This window comes from Pezoporus occidentalis, unplaced genomic scaffold (assembly GCF_034315485.1).
Source record: "Pezoporus occidentalis ecotype Australia unplaced genomic scaffold, CSIRO_AGI_Poc_V1 ctg109, whole genome shotgun sequence".
Lineage (NCBI taxonomy): Eukaryota > Metazoa > Chordata > Aves > Psittaciformes > Psittacidae > Pezoporus > Pezoporus occidentalis.
This window is the reverse complement of record NW_026912875.1, coordinates 2,330,559-2,350,329: the sequence shown is the minus strand read 5'-3', so window position 1 is coordinate 2,350,329 and position 19,771 is coordinate 2,330,559. Positions and strand designations below refer to the sequence as shown.

Sequence of the window (19,771 nt, the reverse complement as noted above, 5' to 3'; positions counted from 1 at the left end):
AATGCTGCTCAGAAAAGCAGAAAGTATTGAGCCTTCAGACAATGGAATTCTGGAGAACAGGCAACAGCAAGTTACTCCATCCAATTTACATAAAGCCTGAATGATAACACAAGCCATAGAGGATACGGCTTTGGAAACTGGGTGCTATCCAAATGGCCTCAGAACAAGCTGTACTTGTCTAAACTGGAATCACCTGGATCTTCCTTTATCCCAGCTGACTAGGAAACATGTCCCCCCCTTTGAGCTGAATAATTGTCACCTGACATTTATCCAAAATGGTACACTGTTTCTAATCAAGAATATGAGCAACATCCTTCATACTAACAGGTCCACATCCTAAAGCAATAGCCCACTTGTGAATACAACTGTTCCAAAATGAATAGTTAATCTATTAAAATCACTCGAGACAAACGGATGAAAATGACCACAACTCAACCCCACAACTTACATATTTAATAGTATATACAAGTTGGGAAAGCTAGATATGAACTTTTATTTATTCTGTTATACTTCATGGACTTCAAGTAGTTGAGGAAAGCTATTGAAATATATCAAAAGTAAGAGTACCACCTTACAGTCCCTCAGACTATTTATTATATGTTTTTTGTCTAGTAATGCCATGAGGATAGACTAGGATTAAATTAAGCAAACCCTCTTGCAATGTAGGGAAATGCCTGGATGGCCTCCAGGAGGTTATATCTGCCCTAGCTACTTTCATTTTTGAGCCATTTTAGGAATACAAATGAGTGCAGAGATTAGGGACTGATGAATCTTGGGTATCAGAATGCAGTAGGTTCATCAGCTCTTCCTGAACTAGCAGCAGTGACTTCTGACAAAAAAAAAGCTTCACCAAATTAACCTCCTCTCACCTATATTACCTTCTCATGTGATGCATCAGACTCTTTACTTAGGCCTGAAGACTATCTTACATATCTTCTACCACACTAAAATATTCATACATCAATTATTCAGAAGTACATGTTTTATCCATTCCTCCTGTTTAAAATCATGTAAGCCAAATGCCAATCACTTCACTGCCACTCAGCTCAGGCTTCCTACTGACTTCAGCCTACCCACAAACAGGCCAAAGATGACCCGACTTTCTCAGATGTGGATGTCTAGCTGTAAGGCCCATCACAATTCCTGAGTGATGAGGTGTTTACTACACCTAGGAAAATCAAATCACTATGATAAGGCTTTTTACTCTTTGCTTTGGCTATTGCAGTAAGCAGAAAATTCTTTTGCTATCTTGATTTGCTTTCATTTATTCTGGCATGCAATACACTGTGCATTTATAACATTCATTCACAATAGTTATTTCTAAATTGCCTGCACTTCATCAAGTTTTCTTCTATATCCTCCCTTTTTCTTACTGCAAGGAGGGCAAATATAATTTATTCACCTTTTTATAAAGGAAGCCTCGAATCCTGCTGATTCTGCCCAATACCTCCACAATCAAAACATTATGTTCTTTACTCCCCAATACTTCTCTTCTTCTGTAATCCCTGCCTCTAATTTGTGTGCTCCTGGAGTGACCACCCCAGCAGCAGCTCAGTGACCATACCTCTAAAGTGCCTTATGACCTCTACAACTACTTGGCGAGGAGAACAGCACCCATAGGACTGCCCCACCTACTGCTTCTGGAAGAGGTTAGCACATCTCTCTCAAATGCATATATGGCACAGAGATACATACTGACCCACTTCTGTCTCTGCTCTCTCATTTATGAATACAGCCCCAAGGACAACTGGGAGAGGGACCCTTATTTCCATCACCATTGCTTCTCTATAATACTTGGGTAAGGGGGCCTTGCCTGCTTCCTGGGAAAAGCCAGAAACGCCTACCAAGAAACCTGTATCAAGAACACAGAGCCCCTGTACACAAAAGCAAAACCCTTCCCTCCCTTTTTATACTGCAAACTTCAAAAGAGCCACCTGAGCTTTTACAGAAGAGCCTGTCTTTTCCTTTGCTTTCGGACACATTCATTTTCCGTAGGATGACAAGAAACAACAGTCAAAACTTTTAATTGCTCTAGTCTAAAAGAAACCAGAAAAAAACAAAACACTTTTATTTGGCTTTATAAAGGAAGAAAAGCTTTGAGAACTTAGTAGGCAGGTTTGTTGATGAAGTACTTTAAATATGAAACAGAAAGCATCCTCCTCGTGATCCTTTTCATGAGGATATTTATGGGACATATTTCAATTCTGGAAACAACAGCATGTGGCTGCTGCATCTACAATCTTCAGACCAGATTTTCCACTAGTTTACTTCAGTTTTATCGAAACACAATTCAACCAATTTCTGTGGGATTACTACATTGCAAAACCGGAGAAATCCTTTCTCCAGTCATTTATTGCAAAAAATAGCAAGATCAAACATTACACAAGAGGCAACTTTTCAGCAGGTATTATGTACATTGCCCCAGCCCACGACAGTTTACAAGTAAAACACAAGTAGAATGGAAACACTCAGAGCACTGGTTTGATTTCACCTAGTAATATTTGTGTGCGTGTGTGTGTGTCCTAGATGCAGGTGATGATGGTCAGTTGGGGATAATTTCTATAAAATCACAGACCTGCGTTACACATGGCACAAGGCTTGCTTCACCCCAGGAAATGTGCTATGACTTCCTGGGGGCTCACTTTTGTCGCTGACATTATTCTGGTGGACAGAGACCTCATTTCACAACCAGACCCTATCTGATATTGGAGCATCTGTGCCTCAGCACTGCCAAACATGTACATCCTTCCTGACAGGCTAGTCAGAGCCAGTTAAGCCTAGCAAATGTGTTTGTGCACAGCATTTTAGCAATACAGCACACGCAAAACTTGCTAGCTTTCTTCCATAATATTTGCAAATTCCGTAACAGTTGATTATTTATACATTAACCCACAGATTTCATTTCTTCCATCTTATACCCATCCATTGTAGATGTAGTGTTGTTGCCACTTGCTCTGTTAGGCACAAATTAATGCATCAGAGCCATGTAATTTATGCATGCTATTTTGTCAAGTCTGTTTGTATGGAATCTGCTTTGGAAAGGGAGACAAGCTGCTCTCTACTCTGCGGCCAGAGACAGAAATACTTTATTTTTTTTTTTTCCTTTTGGTGTCATGGATCAAGGTGTCAGAGCACTCGCCAGCAAATCTTCAATGTGATAGAAATTGCAATGTTCTGTGTTTTATGCCATTTCAGGTAGAGATGATTTGTACGCATGCAGAAGTATGACACTGATATAACAGAAGAAAACTCCAGGTGATATGGGTATTCAGGGGATGCCTTTATCAAGGCAGCCAAAAGACCAAGGACAGAGGACTGGTTTACTAAGTTAGAATATGACTCTGCATTTCTAGGTTTTAAAACTGAGTGAGGAAACCAAACTGCCTGCCTTTCCCAGGAAGCAGCATTACAAGGCAGACAGCTTGCTCCACTTAAACTCTCCCCGCTGCAGTAACAGTATTACTTGGGAAACGAAGACACAACATACAGTCTTTTCTTAGTGCTTTACAGTTCTCAGGTCAAGTGCTAATACATATTACAGAGCTCTCTGGCAAGTATTGTTAGAGCTGTCATTAAAGACCTCCAAAAGTCTTAGCTGTGCAATTGAATGTTTCCAAATCCTCTTATCCCAAACATAACAAATCTCACTGTTGTTAAATCTGATGTTTTGTAAATTTGACACTACTTGGCTTATTGAGGGGGCTGAAGAATGTGTTTTGTGCAATAACACAGAACTCCAGAAAAGGAATCATGCATCTCTGCGGCAAGGGAACAACGCGGCTCTCCAGGAAGGGATTTATGCAGACTGGTAGAAAAAGAAAAATCAAAGACTGACTCCAGTATAGTATGAAGATGATTCAAGGATTAAAAGGCACAATAATGCTACCCAATTACAGCTCCACCTGGGTCATGTGCTATGCATAGCAGAAAGAAGCAAGATGGCAGATACCCTGGGTTATTTTAATTAATTTAATCATGTGACTAATTGGTCTCTGCTGGGTTTCTGTGGTAACTGCTTCCTAAGTGCTGATGGGCAATTGTGTTAAATGTAGCTTGGAAACTGCACGTAGGGTGCAGGGCCTTCTAGAGAGCAAAGGGAATTGTACAGCTGTGCGGGGAAGGTGCTCCTGCTGGGGCACTGATTATCTCTGAGCAGAATGTTTACAGCTGTACTGTCCTCTCTGCTCCTCTGCAAGCACGCTTCCCAAAGGAGCACGCTTATTTGCAGAAAACGTGCTAGACTTTCTTCCTCTTGGGCGTGAAAGTAGATTTCCTGTAGGAATATGTGAAGGCACATGTATGCGGCACAGCACATGCTATTTTGGAACAAAGGGAGAGCAGCTAGAGAGCCGTGCGTGCAAAACTGAAATGACTCTTGCGTGCACAGTGTGAGGCCCTGGAAACCAGAATGTCTTCTTAGCAGTGGCTGCGTTTGAGGGTAAACCCATTACTGAGCCCTGACACAAACAACGTGAGAAACTGTTTTTTTCCAACTGCTCCTGCATCTCTTGTATTATTCATGAAATCCCTAAATCCACACAGGTCACAATTAACACGGAGTACTGCAAAAAAGCACAGAGCTGCCTTCAAAAATGGCAAACACAAAAATGACTTGTAAAAGTCATTCTTTGCTTCACGGGTTGAATTTCGGATCACCGTGAACAAGAAGTTGTCATCCTGCTGGATCCAAACTTACACCCGCGTCTCCTCACATGATTAATATAACAGTACAAATGGAAAGATGATTAATAATAGCAACCTACATTCCAGTAAGCACAATTGCACATAAGAAATGACTGTTTAATGGGGTGGTAAGTTAAACCCCGTTAAGGGCACAGAGAAAAAAACAACTGAGAAACTCCTCAGTACTATTCACCAAAAAAAAAAATCCAAACTAAGAAAACATCCATCAAACAATGCAAGACATGCCGCAAACACAGAACACAACATGGAACAGTAAATGCCGTACCATATCCTAACCTCACCAGTGAAAATGCAGAAACAGGCTAGGAAATGTAGGAAGACATAGCCAGAGAGAGGTTAAAAGTTTGGTAGCCGTATTGCAAAGGCTGGAAAGGTTCCAGTTAAATAAAGCAAGGTAAAGATAAGGCATAATGGTAAAGGAGGAAAGATGCACATTACCTCCCTGCCCTGGGCTACTAGAGAACAAAAAACTATCCAGCCTAAGTGTAGAAGGGCTGGGCTTTCTTCTGTTTAATATAAATCAGGCTAAATACCTTACACAGCTTTATCAGCAAAAAGTGATAGTTGCAGATGACAAAGTACACAGACAAATACTTAATTCCTCATTTTTCCTGTTGAAATGCCACCATTGGCTTGTAGTTTGGGATTCAGCTCTCATCCTGCTACTGACATCAGTGGAAACAGTGTCCCTGACATCCTCAAGATCAAAATACGGCCTTTGTTTTGAAACCGGTGGTCAGCACCTTATTGCGTATTCTGTTCTGCAATTTATAAAGTTGGTCAACCTATGTTCAAGGCCAAAGAAACAAAAAAGCTCAAAATGACCACATTTGTGATTAGCTGTCTTTATGACACCAATTTTAGGAAACATCTTCTAAACTATGCAATATGCTTTAATAACTCAAGCTGTGTTCTTTGGAAAAGTTAGGCACGGTGAAGGTGCTACACATTACATTTTACACTGAAGTGTCCAAATATAATGAATTCGTTTTCTACATGATACTTTAAAAACAGCCGTTACTATATAAGACTGTACACAACCTCACATATTGCTTTAATCCTTTTATAAAGTCCTCTACACTTTCCGTATTTTCAGCAACAGCAAATACTAGAAAATACTGACATTTTCAAAATACTCCAAAAGAGCAGCATGGTGACACTGATAGCTGCATTTTGAACGCTGAAAATTTTTACGAGAGATTTGAGAATGATTGAAAGTGAGAGAAATCATTTTAACGATAATTAAAAACTTTCCTGTCACACTATAGCAAACCTATTGCTTCTCCAGACCCAGAAAGAATTAAATGGAGCTATTACAACTCCTACAGTGGGCCAAAATTATAGTTGATGGAAATAGCCCCATTGATTTTAATAAAGCTGTGCTTGCTTATACGAGTTACGTATTTGGCCGACCAAATAGGACACGTCAATTTAGATCTGGATTATGTCACAGAGCCCTTCACGCTTGCTATGCCATCCGTGCAACCATTCTGAGTAGGAAGATTGGTCTCGCCATAGTGATCAGCCCATTTGTTCATCTCGTCTGGCAAATTGCTGCTGACAATAGCCAACACCTGAAGGAAGGAGTGAAAAATATCCTATAATCTATGCCGTTACAGGATATATCTGGGGCTTACACTGGCAGACAATATTTCTGATGAATGACACTTGGTTTCTATTGCTCTTTTACTTGGCTTACCTATATATTTTGCTAATATTCATCGGTTTTATCACACCTATCCAACTACACTACTTAATTTCAGGCCCAGTTCAACTGCTTCTCCAGACAGAGCAATCCTGTTTAGTTCAGTGGCTCGTGGCTCATGCCTTTAATTATTATTTGAGATAGTTCAGTCTAAAAATGGGCAGTGTCATTCTGGGAAATAAATTTTGAAGCCTGCTGAATACAAGTATGGTATCCTTTCATTTCTGCAGAAGTCAGAGATGGAAAATACACAGAAGATGGTGTACGCATTCTCTCTGCCAGTACCAGCTTTGGTATTTACTAGTGTTTGCTTGTCTCAGCTTAGTCTGTCCCAAGCAAAGCGGATCATTTCAGGCCACAGTTCCAAATACTAACACATTGAAGTATTATACATTGAAATTGCAAAAAACTTTCTTTCCAGCCTTTTCCTCCTTTTCTCCACAGGCTTAACACTTTCATATTCCCTAAATCATCTTTGCCTCTGCTCAGCCCCTAATCATGCTCATCCAAACTCCCTCCTGATCCTGCCACTCCTTGCTCTATCCATGTTTCAGCAACCACCCCAGAATCCTCTTCAACATCCCCACACTCCAGACCATGGCTATGGCCATTTAACTACCATTACATTGCACAGTTATTGTCCCTTACCTATCCTAACCTTCAGCCTGTTGTCCAGCTTCACTCATTCCACTAAGATTTTTTTTTCCAGGTTGTTTGTTTGTTTCCCCCAGACATATTAACTCACTTTTGTCAAAGTACAGGTAATTTACCTGGTCTGGGGTTTGGGTTTTATTCATTATTTCTAATTCCTCCAGAGAATTATTTCCCATCCTGTCTGGTACCTGCAACTCCTCCTACTTTAGTATCATCTGCAGAGTTTGTAAAACTTGCTCTCTGTTCTCCCCTGAAGATCACCAATGAAACATGAAACAAGACCAACCTCACAAAAGTCCCTCTGGCACTTCTCTATCCACAAACTGATATGCTGCTCTTTATCCCCACCCTTTACTTTATTTCTTGAGCCTGTTTTCAGGCCACTTGACAGTGTTCATATCCAAAGTAATTTGAATTAATCTGAGGGTAAGATTTCATGAGATGCTATTTCAAGTGCTTTACTAAATTCCAAATCCATTAGAACTTCTAATTTGCCTCCCTCAGCTGATTTCCACGCATGTGTGTACATACTAGCTGTGTTTGCTGTGGGAAAACGTCTGTAGTCCTCTGTTACTCCTTGCCCATATGGCAGAACTGCAGAAAATGGGGATTTGGTTGAGTGGGTTTGTGCATCGAAGTATTTGCTTTTTGTTGAAAAATTCAACTTTTTTTCTGAAAATAATTTTTTTCTATAGCAAATTAAATTAAAAACTTTCATAGCTCATATGAAAACATTCCTCAGCATTATGAAGTCATTTCGGTATTGGCAGTAAACTCAGGTCCTTTGGAATGCAATCAGCTTCTTATTTAAATGTCCAACATCATATGAAAACATGGACCAGACTGTGTGGCTGTGCCAAAATGCATTCATTGTTTCCATGGAGGGCATCAAACTAACCACAGACATCAAATAACAGATCAAAACCAACAAATTTTATCCAGCAAATTGTGATCCTGAGTTCAAATAAACTATGTTCACTTAAACATCTTTGTCTAAAAGCTGTTATGTATAAGAATTATATCCCAGCTGTTCTTTACAATGTTATAACCTGTCAGGTCATGCCTAACTGAAAGTTACTTTATTATGCCATTAAGCAGATTAAATAAAAATTACTTAGCAACTCTCAGCTTCATTTCCTATGCTCAAGAAGAAAGCAACCTTCTTATCTCTTTTTTTTTTTTTCCCTCTAAGCACCATACAAATGAATTCCAAATTTTCAGGAACAGTTGCTGGTTTTAATGATATATTGCAGATCCTTGTCAATATCTCTGCTGCTTCACACTTTTATTTCCTTAGGAACACTCAGCTGAGTACCATCTGCTCCTGGCGATTTACTGCTCTTGAGTTGCTGAAGTTGCTCTATAACTTCCTCCTAAGAGACTTCAATTTCTGCTGTAAGGCAACACTCTTGATTTCTTGTGAAAAGTGTCCTTGGGACAGGAATCTCCTCATCATCCTCTATGGCAAAGATGAAAAGACGCAGAAATTTTAATTCCATTTTTCCTCTGTTCTGCTTTATTGAAAGGGACCACAGTCACTGCTGCGTGGCCTATAGGTGTGTGTGTGGCTTTTTGTTTTCTACAGTGCCTTGTATGTATGCCTTTCAGATAATTTATTTGTCCTTTAATTCCTGCACTTTATCCCAGGGACCTCTGATTATAACCAACTTGATCACATTTTTCCTTTTTTTTTTCAGGAATGATGGTTTCTCTTAAAAACAAAACATCTGCTATGTTGGGACAGTGCTGGAGTTTCCACAGTTTAACAACTGCACTTCCAATTTGGACAAAAAATGTTTTTTTCTCTCTTGCTGTGCGAAAATCCACAGAAACAATAAGAAACCAGACTGCATACAAAGTAATGAAACTGCCCATACACAATGTACAGGCAAACAAGCACAGAGCCTGATCTGGAGTAAATTACAAGCAATGGGACGTCACCCACTGACACTAAGGGAATCTGGATTGGGCCCAAAGGAAGCACACCAAAAAGCAGAGAGAGGTTTTTGTCTCATCCTTCAGTTACACTAATCATTGGTGTTGCTGGTAGCTGTTGTAGGTAACAAATTTTCCAATGAAGTGTGATTTTTAAGTTGACAGTGTCCCTTTAAGCTTATGCTCTTCCTCACTTAACTATGCCAGATTTACTCTCCCCTTTCTACTTTTTCCTTGCTCAGAGGTATACATACCATCTGTGCATCTAATATGGTGTTCTTAAATAGCCTCCAGAGTGATTCAATGCTTCTTTTTTCCCCCCTTTTTTAAACTTTCCCTTGGTTAACCCTTTTTCTCGGTATTTTAGAGACTTCTCTTTCAGAGCTCCTGGTGCTTCCTTCCTTTAGGATGAAGTTAACATCCTCTGCCACAGAAGCGGGGAGTACAGCTCCCTGTTTTTTTAATGCCTGAGCATTAGATGAAACTCAGTGGGGGGTTGCATTATCAAGGCACTGATACTGATAAATTGCTTCTGCAAATGGAAACATGAGACTGAACAATTTGACAATGGCCAAAATTTACCATTATTACTATTACACCATGAAATTATTTAAACCTACCTCCTCATCAATATCTAAATGTCAGTATTCTTTTTAAATCTCTAGATTATGCTTTTAAGACTTACCTTTAGTTCTACGAGCTCACTTCCACCTGATTTAGCACTGTGCACAACAACTGTGAAAGCCTGGGGGCTAAATTAAAAACAATAAGAGTAACTGAGACTGAGTTGTTTGATTTCTAACTCAAAAGGTCTCCCCTTTCATTTGACAGTCCGAATTTCAGGGGAAGGTAGGGCAATAGTTGTACGGGACACAGCATTGCTGCGTCCATCTCTGCTATACGGGGAAAATTACTGCATTCAGCCACCGGGGAAGTTGAGTCCTTGACGGTCTCACACACATCCCAGTAAAGCTGTGCTGAGCTACCATTCCCCACTAACGATCCCTCCTCTCACAACATCCAGGTAAAAGCCACAGGGATGCTCTGCTCTCCTTCTGAAGTAAATGGACAGCAATGAAATCGCATCTCCCCCTGCCAGCCAAACGAGCTGGCTCCTGTCTAAGCATCTCCACCAGCCCCTCTGTGCAACAGAGGCAGTCTGGCCTCCTGCTTCTTAGGCAGGAGATTAAATAAACCAAAGCCTGAAGACACACACACCCTCCCACCTCCAAAACCATCAGCTACTTTATGACTGTTTCTAAAAATTATTAAACAGATGAGTACATTTATTTTAGATACCAAATTGCATCCATGCCTACAACTTGCAACATATGTTTACTTTCAGCCCAATTTAAACTCACACAGGCGAGTTGCAATGCTTGGGTTTTTGATGGAACGCAGCCTGTCACTGAACTTAGCTGGCCACAGTCCTTTATCACTGCAGAAACAATTTTCTTTGGGAAAGATATTTCACATTTTCAGACTTCTGCTCTATAAACCCCACCTCTTTCTTCCAGCAAGTTTAACACTTGCTCATCGAGCATGGCATGATATATAGGAGAAACTGACTTAGTTAACAATTCCTGGTAGTAGATTTTCCTGCTCATCGGCAGCTTGTAAGTTATATCTGCTTGGCCTCTCCTAGCCTCATTTAGATTCACGAGGCCAGATTCAAGGTTAATGTGTGTAAGGGTTTCTTCAGTCTTCCCATAAACCAGCAAATGCTCACAAAGAAACCTAAAAGGGATTAAACTTTCCAACCTAGAAGGGGCCAAAAGATACACAACATGATTTACTACCAGGGTCTGACTCAGTTTCATCCCTGAATTTTTCCCAAGATTTCTACGTGTGATGGAGGGGTAAGATGGGAGAGTAAGAGAGGAATCAAATGCAGACTGTCATCTGACAAGAAATGTTGCAACTCCACTGAACTGCCATCTCAATGGCACAAATTACTTCACCGCTGCTGAAATGTCACAGAAATGTGACAGTGTTCTCCTGAGAAACTTTAGGACTAGACATAATTTCCACCTTCAGCTAGGTCTCTCAGATTTTCTACCGCTGCCCACCATGGTCCCCTGCCTGGGCAGGATTTCATCCTGTTAAACTACATGGTTAATTGCAATATTCCATACATCCTTTGAGGAGTGTTTAGGGAAGGTGTCGTTCACAACACTGTTCCTAATCCAAACATATTTTTGAAAACCATATTTGCTTAATTTTGGTTTTTAAATAAAAATATATAGTGAAAAAAACCCTCAAGCTTCTTTTTCAATATTTTCCTAAGTTAATGAGCTGACTGAGAAGTGAACAGATGCATTAAGGCAATAATTTATTCAAATGTCATGATATTTTTCAGCAAACGTATTATTTAATATGCATTTCATTATTTGCCCAGCTCGTATTAGTATTTATGTTTGATGTGTTCGTTAAAAAACGGAAAAGTGGCACCAAGTATAATGTGTGCAAATTAGATTCACTTTGGAGATTTACCCTAAGTTTTCATCAGAATAAAGACTGTTCTCGATGCTCATTCTGTGTTGATCATGTGGAAATAAAGCTGGAAGATGCATAATTTCACACAAGGCCAAGGCAATGTGGGCTCATCTAATGTAACCTGAACCAAGACATGGAATATAGGGAAGAGCAGTATTTTATTGAGTGACTGCCTACCTTACATAGGTTGGAGCCATAATGATTCAGAGGTAAGTAAATATCCATGTGTTATCTGCTTATTTTCTGAACACATCATTGTTACGCACTTAAACTCTTTAACCAAAAATCCCTTGCTGATGTAAAAATGTCCTGGATACAGATCATGAAGCCTATCTTGCCTAGCTCTTTAACAGAGCAAAGCATTTCCCTTCAGAAATGCATCCTAAGTGATTTAAGACTTCAGTAGATCACCTTAGCAACCTCCAGAAAAACAGCTACTGGCCATCTTTCTTCCTCAGTCACTCTGCTAGGCAGCAACTTCTTTGACTTCTCCCATATCAGTGTGTTGTAACATCTATTTAAATCCAAATCATTGCTCTAAACTGCTTACATCCAGGTGCAAAAACCTTAAAAGCGTTTCTAGTCAAGTTGTAATGCAATCAGTGGTGTTTTGTTGTAGTATTTGTGTGTAAACAAAATCTACTTCTGTCGAGATGTAATCTCTGAAGCTGTCCCGAACTTGTGAGGGCACCTTGCGTGAACAGCATCCTTCACTGGAATCAAAAGCCTGCTGTCCAGGAGGCAGCAGATTCTCAAGCTGCAATTAGCATATTCATCTAGATATAACCAAAGTAGCCAGAACGCAACACAACTGATGTAATGTGACATGTTGGTTAAAAGTGAACACGCCTTTTAATTGGATTGGATACCTGCTAGTAATTCAGACAATGGGAATTTGATTTAAATTTATAGTATTAAATGGCAGCAGATGGACAGTAAAATGTCCATTGAGTTTGCAAACTGACAAGCATGCTAGGTTTGCCAGATCCCTTCATTAAGTCATTGGTGGCATCAGTCAGGTGCTGATGCATTTCACTGTTAGCAATGTTAGTATGTTTTGCTTTGCTGTGGGTGAGCAGTGAGGATATTCTGACTGATGGTCTCAGTAGGTTAATTTGGAATTTCATATGCCTCTTATAATCATGAAAAATCCTAGCTCTGGTTTGGGGAAGGCGCTTTATGAGATTTCTGGGTTTAGCATCCAGTAAGCAAAAAAGGGCAGCTGATGACAGCTAGACAATGATGCCAGCTCTTCTCCTTTCTGACTGATGCCACCCACCTCTTTTCACAGCTCAGGATTCACTTGAGACGTCAGTGTCTGGTCCTCATTCTTGGTCACTGCCTGTAACCTTCTACCCTCCATAAACTTTAAACATCCTCTGAGGGAGGGTATTTTCCTTTTCCCTCCTTCTCCAAATAGCTCCTCAAAGAAGTCTGCAATTGTGCCCCACACTTGAACTATCTCCTCTGCAGACTCTGCCTCTCATCCGCATTCACTTATCAGCATTCATTTATATCTCAACACAGTGATCATAGCTACGGAGATCTTTGTTGTCTTTTCCCCATCTACCTTCAAGCATTTGCAAGAAACCTTATTAATTGGGTGCTGTGGCAAATACACGCATGCACATGCACACGCACACACATACGGATGTGCACATTACACAAGCACACATAAATACACATGCACACATTCTGTTCAAACCCACAGCAGAAGCAGCAACTTCGTGAACCATTTATTAAATCCTGTTTCTCTACAGCTGCACAGAACCAAATACAGACAATTTTATGCAAATCAGCTAGGACACGGGCTCTACACTGACCTTTCTGAACACCTAATTAACACAATTTAAATCTCTAGGAGAAATAGGCTTTCTATTCAGAGCCCCATGTGTTTCAAAACTTATTATGGAAAGGGTGCCTATAGGAAGATGTAACAGTCAAGCCTTTTTTTTTTTTTTCCAGGGGCATTATTTGCACCAAGCTGCTTTAAGCAATTTTTCAAACTTACATGAATGATAACTTTTCAAATTAAATTTTGCAGGTGCATAAGTAGAAGAAAGTAACTTTTTTTTTTTTGCCATTACTCATTGACTTAACAGGGAGATTGTTAAATGTTTCTTATACACTGTTAGGCTGCACAGTTAAGCCTGAAATCTAAAGAATTTTTTCTGACAACACTCAGTAATAAGTTTGGGGACTGATAGCTTCTGTTTACTCCCAGGCTTTAGTATGTGTTTGTATATACATGTCCATATTAATCACGTAGTGATATACATTAATTAACCAAAATGCTACTCAGGCAGGAGTACTAAGGCTTTATGACGTTCTGTGCACTTTATCGTCTTTAAATATAATCTGAAAACATAAGGAGTTGTCTAATGCAACAGAACTCATGACTAAATAAACACATTCAACTTCTTACAGCCCTGTTTGATTGTTCACATTCATTCTTACTACACAGATTAGATAAAAGAGCATAAAACACACTGCCCGTCTGTGCTACAGACCCACACACAGTGCTGCTGACTGTCCTGTATGGGGAGGTAAGAGCCATCACTGTTTACATCTTTATGCTGCTAAACAGCAGTTTACTTTTAATTTTTGATTTATGCCCTTTTTTTTTATTAGGATAAATGAAATTTGACTGCACTGCAAACAAAAATATCTACCATCTTTTTTCCTGATTGGGAGGCAGTGTGAAACAGGAACAAGGTCAAGTATAAAATACAGGCTGATACAGTCACTTTGCCTCTTGAAGTCTTAGTCAAATCAAGTAAATTATGCTTTAATAGATCTGTGAAGTGAGCCTATGACCCCTATGAATTCAGTCTTCACTCCAGGTTTGGTTATTTGGCCATAATAAATTTGTTTTCTGACCCACTGAGTCAATAAACTTAATTTCAAAATTAATATTTTCAGGCTTCAAACTCACTGAATCCAATTACAAATCAAATTGTTCCCTTTAAATTTAATAATCTAAAACTTGGTGGTCTAGTGCTTTTTGCCCTTATCTGCCTCCTTGGTACTTAACTTTTTATTAGATGGCCCATAAAATTAAGTTTCTAAGGAAGGGAGCATCAGAAGGGCTCCAAATCTTAAATCTTCAATTACAAACATCAGTACAAAATGTTGCCTTTTCCTGCAACACTTCCTTTTAATTGGTATTATTATGATGCACAACAGGTTATCATTGTACAGTAAAAGCATGAACGCGGATTTGGGTTATTTTTGTTTGGGGGGGTGGTTTGGGGGGTACTTCACTTTTTGCCTAATGTGGTAAAATCCCTCTATTTTTTTCTTTATTTATTTCTGGTAATTTAGATAAAATTACACTTTGTGGGAAGACCCCCTATCATTTCAAAACTATTGAATTCAGCTTCCATTCTTGCAAGGCATGGTTGCTAAGATAGATAAATGATCATGACTGAAAAAGACCTGTGGCAAAAGTCTTTTTCCTTACAAACTCCCCATCCCCATGAAGCTGCAGAGGATTCTCTGCATCCTCTTCATATGGATGCAGAGGATACAGGGGCACAGCTTCTGGAGCACAAAGGGACACAACTCTGCTGGGACAAAAGGCAGGAAGGACTGATGTGCACCTCCAACTAAACTGCTTAGGTTCAAACACTCCCAAGGTCAGTAAGGTACCATCTCATTTCACTGCGTTGCCATTTTTGCTAAACCTACCGCGAGGAAGGAATTAGAGGTTGGAAGCAGTCAGTACCCAGCTAACCCAGGGCTTTGTGGAGCACTTCTGCTGCTCTCTGGGGGCACTTCAAGGTGGTCTCATGCTAAGCCTTCTCCCAGCTGGGAATCTGTGGGCATGCATCGCTTCAGTGTGCATTTGCCCTGTGTATAGGAGAATATTTTGTTATTAGGTTGATGACAAAGTCCTAATTCTGAACACAGCTACTGTTCAGGGATGGATAGTTTGCAGCATTACTTAGTGCTGTTTTGAGACACTAGTGATAACTTTCCTGTACTGTTTAAACAGTCGTATCATTTTAAGCAAGCGCTTATTACAGCACTTCTCATCCAGGAGAGGAGGGAAGACGGCTTAACACAATCCATTAGGAAACTCAAGCCTTAAATGAAGTGACCACAAAGTCCTATCAGCTCCCAGAAATGCAGCAGCTGTACATATTTAGCGTAATACTACCCAATATTGTGGCAGATCTGCTGTTTAAAACACACATAAGGCAGGTGAACGTGACTGTTTTACTCCTCTGTTTGAAAAATGAGAAAGCGTAGAGCAGCATGACTTCTCAAATACATAAATAAGCATTAGACTTATGGAGAAGACAGGTACCCTGTTGCACTAGTAATAACGGATTAAAGGTCAGCAGTTAAATCTGAAACTATCGCAGCCCTGTTCCTTTGATCTTGTTCCCCAAGACTCTGCTCTATTACTAACAGGTGAAGTGCAAAACAAGAAGAGGGTCTGCTGAGTTCTACAGCACTTGTCTTAATTTAATGGCAGCATTTCCTAAATATTCATCTAATGCCATAACTACACATGCAAGGGGCAGCTCCAGATTTCCCTGCTGGGTCAGATCCTGTGCAATTCCAGACTCTGCAGAGCACAAAGAGGAAGAAAATTTGACTCACTGGCTTAGCTTTGAAGCAGAGCCAATGCAGCAACCAACATGTTATGAATTATATGTTATTTCACCATGTTTTGCCAAGTCCTCCCATATGACATTTTGTTAATTTGCAGCCTCTTAAGTGAAGAATAGGATGCTCCACTGGGATATGACGGTATATGAAAAGAATAGGAACATCTATTGTTATTTACATACATACAAAGTAATGAATACAGTGAGCTTTCTGAATGGAAATATTCAGTATCTTTTAGCTTCTAGAAGAAGTTAATAGAGGTGTAGGAAAGGGAGCCAAGGGGACTGAGATGCTCTAATTCATCCTTTCTCATAATATATGGACAAGGAGGCCCCAAACAAAGCACATAGGTAATAAAGAGTAAGTTAGGTAAAAGTGGACTTTTTTAAATATTGCCTGACTGATTACATTCATGGCCATAAACTAATAGTCAATCCTACCACTCACAGGTTATTAGAAGGCTGAAATACGCCTATGCATTATGTTAACATGTATTTATTTTCATTTAGTAGGGATCTAAACTTCCTATTTCAGGATCTAAGCTGTAGATGAAAGAGAATCTGCCATGAACTGGTACAGGCTAGGGGGGGGGAGAAACGATACAGACTTGGGGGTGTTGGTTGATGAGAAACTTAACATGAGCCGACTTCAATGTGCGCTTGCAGCCCAGAAAGCCAACCGTATGCTGGGCTGCATCAAAAGGAGTGAGACCAGCAGGTGGAAGGAGGTGATCCTGCCCCTCTACTCTGCTTTCGTGAGACCCCACTTGTGACTGAAAGTCACAGGAGCATCAGCAGATGGTGATCTGGATCCTGTCAACCCAGAGTGTCTTACACATCGTAAGGATGTTGAACTGCATGCGCATAAATGCGCATGTGACTGCACATGCATACATCCATGGGAACTTATTTTCAAATGAGGAGCATCTAAGGAATGTGAATATCCATTCCTCCCCTACACTTTTTCCTAGATAAAAAAGGATACAAACACCACTTCTCACAGAAGACTCATGTGACTTTAGCTTGCCTGTCTGCTCCAGTAGACATTATGAGCTTGATTCTCCAAGACTGCCACTAAAATTCCACTCTGCTGATTTTTGCAACCTAATTCTTCAGGCTTTTTGGTTTTGTTTTGTTTTATTATTTATATTTTTAAGGATTATGTGACCCAATTTTATTAAGGTTAATTTGCTATAACAATGCATCTTGAATCTAGGATCCATATGTACTTATCTGCTATTACCACAAATGTAAAACACCAGATTTAGAGTCCTGAATTCAGCTTGAACTTGACAGGCTTTGAATGTTCTGAAGCATTAGGGAAAATGGCATCATTTAGAAATCCAAAATGTAAAGGGTTTTATGAGTAATAAACATATCTAAGTCAATAAAGGCTATACAAAGACTCGTGCTATTGAGCATTAAGAGGACATAGCTACTTTTTCAACAACTAAAAATGCTGGAGTGCTCCTTCGTTATTTTTCTTTAAATGACACATCACACATTCTGCTGCAGAAAAACAGCTGCTGAAGTAACCTAGAGGGCATTTTCAGGCACTGCACTTCAGTGATTACAGCAATTTTTGTAGACATTCAATATTAGGATTGCATTCTAATTTTAGACAGAGTTAAATTTAAATTGAGTAGGAGGGCTTTTTATGCTACTTTAGATGTTCTAACATTGCTTACCCCAACCTCAAAACTGTATAGCATCTGCATTTTGCAGCAATGATAATTCATTAATAATGATACTTTTTAAAACAAAGAAACTAGACCTCACAAGCTACAGCGAGAAGATGCCTGCTGTTGTGATGGTACCCAGACTTAGGCCACAAAAGTATTTACCCACTGGCCATGATCCCAACACCATGGATTTAGTGACACTGTCATATTTAAACCCTCCTCTACCCTATTTCCATGATACCTCCTCTTCATTGTGTATATCTAGCAAGTATCCTGAGACTCTGAGCCCAAACTGGGACTCTTATGTTTATGCTTATTAGTATTTAAATCCTCTGACTCTCACAAAACCCAAACATTGAGCTGAAGGAAACTGAAAGAAACAAGGTTAGTAAAGGGCTGACAGTCCAACAGACAATACAGATGGAAAGTGGAGTGACTAGGTGAAACAGAGAAACGAAAGAAAAGTGCTTCTATTAGATGCCAAATGAGACCCAGGCTGGGCCTCATTAAAACTATGTCTATGTAGGTTACATCTTTCCTTATTTCACTTACCTTGTTTCTCTTGAAATACGCTCTTCGGCAAGCTGCAAAGCACTTCTCGCTGCAGAAGCATTTCACTTCACTTCCCATACTCAGGGAATAGCGCTTGATTCCAACTTTCTGGCACCAGGCACACATTATTTGTACATTTGACACATCATCTTCTACAACAAAAATATAAGAACAATGTTTACATGAGAGGCAAACACCTTCCTTAGACATCTGCACACTTAACTCTTAGTTACAACCAGCACCAGCTCATCCTATTTCTAACTTCCTCGCTGTTTGAGAGCTGAACTGTGCATACTTGTGATCACCGGGTTCATCCTCAGGCAGTCAGTGACCTGCACCAGCCAGGCTCAACACACTGGCAAAGCTTCTAAGACAGCTGGAAAAGATTATTAGCTTAAAAAAGATGGTGCATTGCTGAAAAGCTCTGGAAATCTCAAGAGCTTTCAGCATGTTTCAGAGTGCACAACTCTTCATTAAACGAGTAACCAAGACTAGAGGCTCAATGAGTATTGCTGCTTTGTTCTTGTTACTTGCAGTCTGTTGTAGTGAGCCCTTGAGATGTTCTGCTCAGCAAGCTGGTGACAAAACACACCCAAGGGGTACTGCACCAAGGCAAGTTTCTAACATAAGGCCTTTTCTAAGTAAGAAGGCACATGAAATGCCCTGTTTCTGTGTTGCTTCAAAATAATGACTAGTGTACAGAACAGGGAGCTTTTGTGTGAATAATGCATCCACGAAACAGACACGAGCAAGAAGGAAGATGCAACACTGCTGGGTTACTTTCCAGTCATCACACTCATTGGTCAACTTTTAATTCAGGCAGAGTTCCTGAACCTCTTTCAAGCTCTTCTCCAATGTGTGTTACAAATGTGGCATCTATGCCTTCTGCCATGTAAAAAAATCCAGGGCTTACTACTAAAGTACTAATGATATCCTTGTGTGGTCATCATTCCCACCCCAGCTTCACAGACTGGGCAATGAATAGTTATGGCTCCTAAACAGATCATGACAGTAAGTTAGCAGGAATCTTTCTGACTTAAAACTCAGAATTCTCCAGTTCTAATGTCCAGTCTATGATACAGTTGACCTTTCAGTTACAGACAGAAGCCATTGTCTAACTTCTGTAAAAAAAAAAGTAATCCCTGGAGACTAATTGTTAAAGCAATTCCTGGTCCATGAGCTGTGGAGAATTCATAGCTCAGGGAGTCTGTCATGCAGCCATCCCATTTCCCTATAAAGGATTTGTTTTTGAAGCTACACTGTCATCATTCTGTAAAATTATTGGCAAACTGATTTTTAGCAGAGTGATTTGGCTCTTTTCCCCAGCTATCATAACTCAGAACTACGTGCTGCATTTTATTCACCTTAACGGAATAAATATTGCCAGTTTAATAACTTTTTTCCTTCCACAACCTGTATTATGG

The 19,771-nt window shown here is 39.9% G+C and overlaps 1 protein-coding gene across 6 annotated transcripts in view; it reads right to left on the bottom strand.

Moving 5' to 3' along the window:
• Nucleotides 1-19,771, bottom strand: part of SOBP (sine oculis binding protein homolog) — a 117,891-nt gene that overhangs the window by 74,961 nt on the left and 23,159 nt on the right. For all 6 annotated transcript variants that reach the window (XR_009966006.1, XR_009966005.1, XR_009966004.1 and 3 more), the window contains exon 4: nt 18,348-18,499. Coding sequence is in view for 3 of the 6 variants with exons in the window: in XM_062624808.1 (XP_062480792.1) it covers nt 18,348-18,499 (152 nt within the window). In the remaining 3 variants the exon portion in view is untranslated. The remainder of the gene's footprint in view (nt 1-18,347; nt 18,500-19,771) is intronic.